This window comes from Rhamphochromis longiceps, linkage group LG12 (assembly GCF_057381845.1).
Source record: "Rhamphochromis longiceps isolate RC_006_pf linkage group LG12, R_longiceps_female_GT1.1, whole genome shotgun sequence".
NCBI classification, from domain to species: Eukaryota; Metazoa; Chordata; class Actinopteri; order Cichliformes; family Cichlidae; genus Rhamphochromis; species Rhamphochromis longiceps.
The window spans coordinates 14,934,077-14,945,037 of record NC_140568.1 but is presented as its reverse complement, the minus strand read 5'-3'; the positions used below and the strand labels follow the sequence as shown (position 1 = coordinate 14,945,037).

The window sequence follows — 10,961 nt, the reverse complement described above, 5'->3', positions numbered from 1 at the left end:
CTGATCCCATCTGTCAATCTGTCCATCACTACTGTGAACAAGAAGGGGCTCAGAGTCAGTTCCTGATGTAACTTTGATTTCCCCTTAGTGAGTGTCATGTCTCCCTTTATTAGGTAATGTCACTGGTCAACCTTCTGCTGCTGCCATTCACATCTGACCCAGTCTGGGTACTCTACAATCACACTAGAGTGGATATTGTTAGTGCTCTCGTGAAGCTCATGGCCCTCTAAATCTGGCCACCTTTCCAATGTTGTTCTTATACCCACACTATGGCCATGGCCATTTACCTCTATATGAACACCTTTACCTCCCTTCCATTGTGGCGAAAATAAAGAGCAGTGCTTTCCCATCTTTCCTAACCACCACTTTGGTGCCCCCAAGTTAGACCCTTAACTCTGAGGTGCCAATAGATCTATTGTACTGGACAGCATGTAACTGTGCAAGCATCGACGGGGCATAACTGAAAGGGAAGACTTGCTTTCCTCTGAACTTCCATCGCAGAATAAATTTGTGAACTAAACATCCACACAAGCTGCTAGAGATTAGAAACAAATTAAAATGCAACATTTTTCAGGAATATATGTACCCATTATCTGTATCCATTATTTGCATAAAAGATCATCCTTTATTCAATCAATTTCTTGTCAGTCTTCAAACCTAATGTTGGAATTTTAACATTTAAAAACTTCTAGTTGCACTTCTTTTGCTTATTCACCAGTGTGCAGGTTCACTCTGTCTTTGGATAAGCTTTGTCTAATTCCTCTATGAATAAGCAAGTTCATGTAGGTCTTCAGTTCACTATCTCCTCTTGCACTGTGTGTCAGAAAGATCCCCTTAATCCCTACAGCAAAACCTCCCTCTCAGTATACACATAGGCTCTGTAACAGAAGAAAAGTATATATATTTTTTTTCCATATCATTAGAATTGATCTCGACCTCGGCCCGGCCGATGAGCAGAACCCTGTACGGTCTGTCTGAATGCAAAATTCATGTCTTATCTCGGAAAATGTGGCTCAGAGATTCCAGCCACCTCCCGGGCCTTATCATCAAAAAACACAAGTTTGCAGCAGCGTGAGGGGAAACGGTGCAGAAATTCAGAAATGGAACAGACTCTGAATGATTGGGCAAATAAAATAGGTAAAACCAGAAATGTAGTGTTGTACTACAAAGGTGGAGGAATAAGATGTTGATGAGCTGCAATGCGCAGGAAACTTGTTGAGTGACTGGTCTCTATTTCTCAGTGTGCCTGGCAGCCTGTGAAGCCATCAGTCACCCAATCTCTGAGCCTAGAAACAGCCCCGACTGCCTAAAACTGTGAGACCATTTCAGCTCCATCTCAGAGCATCGCAATCAACAGACTGAAACGGAGGTTTTATTCCTCTCCGCATCCACAGCCCACTGCTTCCTGTCGGCCTGCATATCTGCGCGCTGCAGACAACTGCTCATTAGATAATGCTAAACTGGCACTCCCAAGCATGAGGTTTGCTAAACACTGTGGTGATGGCTGACTTCATGCAGTTTGTGATGAAAGCGTTTGTACAATAGTCTGTTTTCCCCCATTATCCCGTGAGGGGCTAACAGGCGAGAGAGGCACCTCTTGGAACTGTTATTCACTTTGCAATACAGCAGCAATTTGAATGTTTGAATGCTGAGCTCATTCAGAGTGAAAGCGATCATACACCAGGTCAGATCCAACATATCTGATTTTATTTGCATAAATTTTATGTTTAAAATAGGGAAAAGCTCGGTTTGGTATAAGAGAAGCAAATGTTTCTGTTTAGAGCTTCACACACTCAGATCTTTCAGATAAAAGCACTGCATCCCACTGTAGGCTTAGACATTATCTTACATTTTACATTCTACAAACTGTTCATCACCTATACCTCTAATATTACTGTAAAAAAAAAATTACATATCGTTTTCAGGATTCAGGCAGCTCATTTTATCTCATTTCTCTGTAGCTTTGGCATCACGTATGTTACCAATGTGATAAGGTGTAGCCACAAAACTACACTTGTGTTTCCTCATGTGAATCATGTGCAGTATTTGTGAGTTTAGTCATGATTTACTCAGCGTGCAACTGTTTTTGTTTGTTCGTTTTCTCACCTTAACTTTAAAACTGTTTTCAGTATAAATGTTCACACCCAGAGATGGCAAACTATGTTTGCTTAACCCCTGAGCAAAAGTACAGCATTTTTGAAGTTGTACTGATAATAATTTGCCATTGCGTGTTATTTTATACTACTGCATTCAAAAAATATTCCTTAACAGAGGCTGAGATTAAAAGCACTCTTTAATAGTTTCCCCAGGAATTATTTCCCCCAGGGATCAATAAAGTATTCTGATTCTGATTCTAATAGAATAATTTCACCATATATTAAATCAGTATTCTCAGTAATCAGTCATAAGGCCTCTTACATGAAAGCAGTGTCTGCTTGCAACCACGTTACATTTTAATAATTTCATTTAAATGAATTATAGCTTAAAAAGAAGAAAAAGAAGACCAAGAAAAGAGGAGGGGCGGGGTTAATATCCCAAATATGCGAAATTGAAATAACCGTAATAGCTTGAGGAAAAAGTCCAGTGTTATGTCTTGGGTTTTTGTGTTTTTTGTTTTTCCATCCCCGGGGCCTAATGAGACTGAATTGTGTTTTTTAATTTAAATAGACGCCTTATCGTCTGTGAAACACTCTGGTCAATATTTGTTCTGAGCAGCCGACGGGGAGACGTTTGTCCACAGGGCGTTTTAACGCCACCGTTTTAAACCCAGCCTTACTCTGAACCTAAACAGCCAGCTGCTCTTCCAGAAACTTAGCACTAAGATGGCACAGGTGACGTCAGCTGGGGGTCAGTACAAAATCTTCTACATCATCTACAATGCTCGCTAATAATTATTGATAATCATTGATAACGTTGCAGCTGAAGATGATTTAAATTATACTAATAAAAAATACACATATTTTATTATCATTACTTCTTGTGCCATATAGGCCGCTTGGAGTAAAGACTGACTTTATCAGTGGGGCTGTTTTTGTCGCCTCCTGTTTGTGAGCTGAGACTGGGCTGCTTTGTACTTTGGCCCCGCCTGTCAGCTACGTCATTAATTCAGAGCCGTCTCACACCTGAGTTAAACTTTTGAGACAGTAGCCTACAGGACGCTACGGTGGTAAATCTAAATCGATTTGCTCTGAGTTACCGTGGAATAATTGGAAGTCTGTGGAGGCCGACATTTTTAGTAGAAGATGAAGCACGTTCCTATGTTTGTGGTAAGTCATGTTGTCTTTTTAAACATCTACAAAGCTTGCTGTGGTTTCACGGACCGGTGTTGTACCGGCGTCAGTCAGTCAGCGTGAAGTTTCTGTAAACAGCTTCCTTGTGACTCATTTTTAAAAATGGAGATCCTTCAAAGTAATAACAGTGCTTTTAATGTTTCGGGACAACCGCGGGGCAATTCTAATATTTATGTTAAGCTATTAACTTAATAAAAAGTTAATTATGTAAACTTTTAAGGGTTTTTTTGTTGTTGTTTTGATTTGTTTATTGAGGACCGAAGTGACTAGAATTGTCAGGGGTTGTCGAACCAAAGTTTAGCCTCCCGTTGACTGTAAATAAAAATGAGAGACCTCTGGCAATTTTCCGGTTTACTGGTTTGCGCAAGATGTCGCATTTATGTGTCGAAAGTGTCACAAGGCGCTGTGTGAACTCAGGTGTGAAATTCCTCGTGGGCTCACCAAAAAGTCACTTTATTTCTGTTTTCCCCACCTGAGACACTGCACTGAAACTAGTCGACAGTTTGTGGTTGACTGTCATCGGCGACTGATCACTGAATAAAAAGAATACACGTTACTCCACAGCGCGTGTTTTCCTGTGTACCGGGCGCTATGTTGCGCCTAACTTTAAGAGCGTGTACATTTTAAATGTCTTTAATTTTCGCAAAGATCCTATTGGTAAACTCCGGATAAAAATGGCCTGGCCTTATTGTTTGAGCCTTTTGTATAGTTTTCGGCTTGAGTTTGAGCTGCCTAAAAGTTTTATTTTGATTCAATATTTTCTAATATGTTTGATTATGTGCATAAAGCGAGGGAAATGATGGTTTGCATTACGTCAGAGATCACTTCCATCGACATAAAGTGCTACTTTATAGAGTCGGACACCCAGTAGAAACAGGTATTGGAAATATAAACTTTTTCTTAAAAAAAAAAAAAAATTAAACTCTTCTGTATGTCTTTGTGTATAAACAAGGTCTCTTTAGGGGTTTTTTTTCCTTTCCAAAGTACTATTAAATATGCTTAAGCATGCCATTTCTACTTTCCAGTGAAGGCAGGGGATTAAAATTCTTATAACTGGTACTTTCACACACAGGTGAGTGTTTGTCTGTCTCTCCATGCCTCCTGGGAGATGCCCTCACAGTAACTAGGGCACCTGATGGTGTTACGAAATCATGGGTGTGATTTCCTTATTTGGTTATTCCTGCAAAGTGTTGGCCATATTAGGACACACTGTTTGTGGATCACGTTTCCTGTTATTTAAAACCTGTTGCTCAATATTAAGAAAGAATAAATCAGCTCGGATACTTTGGTACACTTTCTTAATACTGAATCCACCAGGCTTAGTTCAAGGAGTGTTGGAAGGAAATCCCCTTCTCCCCCACCCACCTGTGCAGCACTGACTTGTTTATTTGCTTTCAGAGTGAAGTGGCGTGTTCTTAAATGTGACCTAATCTGACTCACATCATCATACAAGAAAGCTTCCAAAGAATAATGGCTTATATACTTATGTTTGTAGTGAAAATGTTTTCAGTTAGCCAAAACATATAATCAGAGATTATGTTTCTGTAAAACCCATAAAATGAGTTCTTTAATATAATCAATTTGGAATCTCTTAAGTCAAAACATGGAAAAAAAAGATGAAAGCGGTGCACTTCATATTTTTACTTAAGGTAGTTTCATGACTATAACGAAGCAGGTTTTTGCTCATAAGTCACCATGTTTTATCCCAGTTTCCCATTCTTGTCTGATCATAACTAGTTTTGGCACCTTAATGTAACCAAACATCACCCCACCTGCCTGTTTAGGGACTCTTTTTAAAAAAAAAACCTGATTATTCACCACTCTGACTTCCATTTATTATTTGTTATTTTTTTTTAAACCCCACATCCAAATCCAAAGCTTTTTGTGCCTGTCCTGGTCGTTCTCCTCAAATCCACCACAGCATACCCACAGGCTGGTCTTAAAGTGGGAAACGGCAGAGCACGGCGGCAGGCCAACTGCCCGGCAGATCAGTACGAACACGGCAACCTCTGTTGTTTGAATTGTAAAGCTGGTAAGTCTCATGAAACTGAACTTCTGTAATAATTTCAAACCAGTAAGCCATCAAAAGCCACATGAAATGGCCTTATTTAGGTAGAGTCACATGTTCAGTTGACGGAGACTTATAAAGTAAGTGTGTGTGTGTGTGTGTGTGTGTGTGTGTGTGTGCTCTAGGCACATATGTGAAATCACCCTGCAGTGTAGATGGAGAGAGGGGGCAGTGTGAGGAGTGTGACTACGATACATACATGAAGCATGACAACCGACTGAAGTTCTGCTTGAAGTGCACACGGTGTCGCCCAGGTAATTCTGCTTGACGGCTTTATACCATCGATCAGAATGAAAAGGTTCACTATTGATTGTTCTTGTAGTCGGCGTGCTAAGAGCATAAACTCTGACTAAACAAGGTCTCTTTCATGTTACTCTCTCAGATGAGGAAATTGTAAGCTCATGCACTCACACTGAAGACACTAAATGTCAGTGCAAACCAGGGAGATTTTGTGATCCTAACCAAGCATGTGAGGTGTGCCTGAAGTGTTCACGGTAAGTGTCTGCAAATTATTCAAAATCAGTAAAGACACAAGTATAAGGAGGGAGTGGATATAGTGGGTGTTGAATGTGAAGCTGCCAGGCAGGAGGAAAAGAGGAAGAGGGTTGGTGTGACAGAAGACGATGCTAGATGCAGATTGTCCACTCTGGTGACTCCTAAAGGGAGCAGCGGGAAGAAGACTGACATTTAGGTCTTTAAACCTTTCGATTTATTTTGCTTCTCTCCTAACTAGGTGTGCAGAGGATGAAGAGAAAGTGAGGAACTGCACATCAACCTCCAACACGGAGTGCAAGAAGATCCAGAACAAATCTGGCTCTGATCCAGGTACACTACTCTGGCAGATGCATGCAAGACTTTTTGTTACACTGGGATAAATGTATATTTACAAAGTCAGATTTTCCAGGCCAGAAACAAATGATATCAGAGATTCACTCGCACTGTACATTGATTCAAGCCATGAATCTCTTTGGGGGGGGGGGGTGTCTGTAAATGGCCAATGACTGTCTCTTATGTTTTTTTGTTTTGTTTTTCTTAAACAGGTATCACTGTGGTGGTGGTTGTGGTGGTGCTGTGTGTCCTCGCTGCCATAACATTTGCTGGGATATTTTTCTACAAGAGGAGACGTAAAATGGGTACGTTGTTCTTATACAGATGTTGGATCCTAATATTAAAATCACCTTGATGCAAAAGTTTGTTAGTGCTCTGATAGGCTGTCGACCTGTTCATTGAGTCCTTCACATTTTGTCTGTGTTAGCTGGGGAGGATGGATAGTTTTCGCATTATAATGGGGTAAACAAACCTAAATGATAAAGATACACATGCCATAGTTTGTATCTTTTGTAGTAGGGTTAGTACTTCTGTGACTGGAGCTAATGCTTCTGCTGCTCGTCTGAACGTGTGGCAACTACACAGTTGTGTGATGTTCTGGTGGCCACTGCAGCTGGCCGTGTCCACTCAAGAAAATGCTTTTGACCAGCTGTATCAGAAGTATTATCTGCTCAGCATTGCCGAAGTGAAGGCCTGATGATTTTTAAGCTGTCCAGAACAGTATAGACATCAATTTTACAAATGCCCCAATGTAAACTAAATGCTCCACCTCCACATTCCTGGTGTCACAGAAGTCACCAACCTGGCCAGGTGTGGTCTTGGGGCATGACATAGAGCAGCAAATCATCAAAATGTAGGGGTGGGTTGTTGTGTTTTGGGTTTTTTTTTGTTGTTGTTGTGTGTGTGTGTGTGTGTGTGTGTGTGTGGTTTTTTGTTTTGATTTTGTTTTTGTTTTGTTTTTTGTTTTTTTGTTTTTTGCTTGAAAAATATTCATTTCAACCTATTGTCTAGATGGTTCCTGATCACTCTTAAACAAATTCACTTGTTATTTCAGCTCTGATCGCTGTCAGCAGGAGCAGTGTTGTAGGGTCCAAGCACTTAAAGCAGATGCTCGAACTGTTTAAAATTTTGGTCTTGTGTGTGTAGTGATACAGCTTTGCAGTGTTATTGCTCTGACAGGTGTCAATGCTGTGGGAAGGACTTGTACTTTGTTTTTCTTCACACCACAAACAGATGAACTGCTGATATTAAATTGATGCTGCCACAATATTTTCATGCACTTGTTGAGGCCTGGCTCTCATTAACACAGATCTTGAGCCCGCTGGCCTCTGCAGTCAGTCTGACACATAAGCATACGCTAATAAATGCTGAGACACACCTGCTGCAACCGAATGACTGAAAATAAAGTTCCACTCAACATTTCTGGATTCCCTCTCTGACCTTCACAGCATTGTTTTGGGAACCCTGTTAGTAAAGTCTTATCAATGACGCATTTTCCCACAATGCTGTCCGTATGCCATCTTTGAGAGCAAGATAAGAGCTTCTCACAGGATGGGATATTTTGACTGCACAAGGCCAAACTCTCCTGTAATCAGACTGTTTAGAGCAGATGAGATTTTCAAATGGCACATGAAATGAGTAAAACATGGTAAGAAAATTAACAGTTCTGGATAATTGTGGGACTGTTCATCACATGTGGAACAGTGTTGAAAGACTGAAAAGCTATTAAGTATAAGTTGAGACACCAGACGGCGTGATAGAGGATATACATGTGTGCAGAAACCTGTTACAATGGACGTGCAGTTTCAGGTGTGATGATCTAAGAGCAGCAGATGAGCTGCTAACACAACATGCTGACTATGTTGGGATCAGGTGTAACTGATTAAAGCCTAATTATCAAGTACGCCCTCTCAGCAAACATGTTAACCGCAGTCTGTTGGGGTGTATATCATTACCATGCAGGCCTCGCATAGAGGTGGGCTGCTGTTGGCGAGTTCACTAAAGTACTTTTCCAATTGGACTGAGCCACGTGAAGATGCTTTTCCCAGTTTGTGCTGTTGACCATGCTGCTGGTAAACTGGGCCGGGTCCAACACAAACTGGAACTGCTGGGCAGGCTTTCCGGCCGACTGATGAAAATCCTCAGTGACACACAGTGTCCAGGAGAGGCTGCACACTGCTAGAACTGATGCAGAGCAGCAGCAGCAGGTTCTGCTCAGTTGATGAAATTTGAGCTCAGACAAAAATTAAATAACTTTGTGTTGGAAAGTTGTGAATTCTTGGAAGTTGCATAATTCTCTTCACATTCTTTCCTCAGGCTCTCAGAGAAATCGGTCTGACAGGAGCAAAGCAGAACAGGTGAGTGACTCATGTTTTCCATTAATGTACAAAAATAGCCAAACATGGCGATGAGCTGAATGGAAATGGCTTTCCCAAGGTAACTTAAATGACAGAGACTCTCTTAACATGTTCTTCAGCAATACACTGCCATCCAGACTCCTGAGGATAAGGACACTCAAAGACCAACCAGCACAAATCTAATCCTGTCCCAGCATCTGGTGAGAGTTAAATCCCCCAACATTGCTGAGGATGAGCGTCAAATTCTCAGTCCAAGCCTCAACAGCTCAGCCAGTAACTCCCAGCACAGCCTAACAGATGCGCTCACACCTGCCCCTCAAGCCAGCCCTGTGGTTTCAGCGCAGCTTCACAGGAGGGTGAGAGCTGCAGCTCATCTCATCGCCTGCTTCATCCTTGCTTCTTGTCTTGTTTGCTGCTATTAACTAATGCTCTGCTGCTCTAACAGCCTCCGCTGTCTTACTGTCTGTCCTCATGTTCCAGTTTACCCACTTTGATTTTCATGCTACACACGACTCCTTACATGACAGAAAGAGCCTCAGAATCCTACCTGCTCCCAGTTGCAGAGGGACAGGTCTGCAGTCATGGATAAACCTCAGTGACTTGCTTCTTCCGTACTGCACTCCAGTATGTTGGAGCAAATTCTCTCAACAATCAGGAGCCGTATAAGAATCCTGTGACTCTCGGTTTAAGAATTACCTTTAACATTTGATCTTCAGTGTCTCAGGCTGCTGTTATTGTGTTAGTGGAAACTTAATGAGTCACCTGGTCCTTAAAACACCTGAAGATTAACAGGGAATGCTCCTTATCAGTCTCGCTATCTCGTGTCTCCTTTCATTTTCCATCCGCACTGACAGGAAAATGCATCACTGTATTGTGTAAGATCTTTTAGATAAATGCTTTTCCTTTCATTTCATTCACCTGCTTATAAATAAGACATGCTTTTGATTTAGCAGGTCTTACAATTTCTGACTTTTTATATGTTAATGCCTGTTTGCTTTTGTTTCATTTAGGAAGAGGTGCCACTTCCCAAGCTTGTTCCTGTGAATGGTAAAGTATTTTGACTTTTATTCCTGATCTCACCCACTGCATAACACACAAGCACCTGCTGTTAAACACAACATTAGATAAAGCTTCCAAGCTTTCATGCCACCACGCTGCTTTTAATTGCAGTCCAGTTGGCTGTCAAAATGTTTATCAGTGTTATCAGTGTTATCAGCACAAGGCGTTAATGTGATGGAGTGAAGGTTGTTGTTTGTTTTTTGCAGGTGAAGAGTCTCTCAGGAAGTGCTTTGAATATTTTGAAGAACTAGATGTGAACTATCACAAGAGGTTTTTCCGTCAGCTTGAAATTAGTGACAATGTCATCAAAAGCAAAGAGAACCTTCCCTATGAAGACAGGATCCATGAACTGCTGCATATTTGGGTGGAGAAAGAAGGTAAAGGAGCGAGCTTAAATGACCTGCTGCAGGCTTTGAATATCCTGAACCAAAGGCGAACTGCTGAGACGATCCACCAGAAGGCTGTGGACGGCGGTCACTTCCTGCTTTTGTAGGGGGAGACTATGTAATTGTCTCAAACTAGTAGTGGTCAGAATAGGAACAAAACAAACTTGGACACCTCAAAGTGTGTATGTTGTTGAAGCTGCTGCTGTTTCAGTAAGCACATCTTACTAGACTGTAGCGTGAGCTCTTGAGGTAAATATGCCTGCTTGAACTAACTTATTCCAAACTGACAGAATTCAGTCGTTTTTCTTATCTGACTGTGAGCCATGTATTCCTGTCAGCTCCATAGTGTTAAGTATTTCATTAATGCCTGTAATAAAAAAAATTATATATAAATTTTTTTTTTTTTTTTGCGCTGATCCCAAACCTAATTAAAGCTTGTTTCAGCGAAAGTTATGTTCAGACATTTATTGTAATCTAACAGTGTCCTGAAGAGTCGATGTATGTTTCAGTTTGGTTCTGTAACTACTCCTTAGCAATTCAACAGACTGTCAAATGACCAATGGAGTTAATGAATGTATGTAAGTTATTACAGTGGAGGGTATTTTATTAAATTCAAAGAGTGCTTCCTTGACTGTATTATTTACCTGTTGATCCAGTGTTGTCGTGATTGTGGTTAACAGAAGCACAAATTTTAATATATTAAGATCTTGTTTCTGTTGTACTTCTGTTTTGTTACATTTCCTTCTATAATCTTGATCATCATCATGGATGTTTACAAAACCTAGTTTTCTACAATGCTCTGTTTATGTGCTGCACTGAAACATTGAGTCTTGCCAGAGCTGTGTTGAAGCCTGAAAGTGAAGTGAGAATTGTGTACTTTTCTACCTTGTTATAGATGTGCTCTACAGTGTTTGTTACTACTTCCAAACTTGCTTTTTTTTTCTTTTCTTTTTTTTTAAAATTTTGTTTCTAA

General features: G+C 40.8%; 1 protein-coding gene across 3 annotated transcripts; it reads left to right on the top strand.

Annotated features, from left to right (window-relative positions):
* The first annotated feature begins 3,100 nt into the window (after positions 1-3,100).
* Positions 3,101-10,961, top strand: hdr (hematopoietic death receptor). Of its 3 annotated transcripts, none has more exons than XM_085424892.1 (10): positions 3,101-3,266; positions 5,169-5,322; positions 5,484-5,612; positions 5,741-5,852; positions 6,092-6,183; positions 6,399-6,491; positions 8,503-8,543; positions 8,663-8,743; positions 9,554-9,590; positions 9,809-10,961. In XM_085424892.1, exons 1-10 carry the CDS (start codon positions 3,243-3,245, stop codon positions 10,093-10,095), a joined length of 1,050 nt encoding a protein of 349 aa, XP_085281018.1. In that variant the 5' UTR covers positions 3,101-3,242; the 3' UTR covers positions 10,096-10,961. The 3 variants fall into 3 exon arrangements, with proteins under 3 accessions (XP_085281018.1, XP_085281019.1, XP_085281017.1); XM_085424891.1 differs by having other exon boundaries at positions 3,103-3,266; positions 8,663-8,899; XM_085424893.1 differs by lacking the exon at positions 8,663-8,743.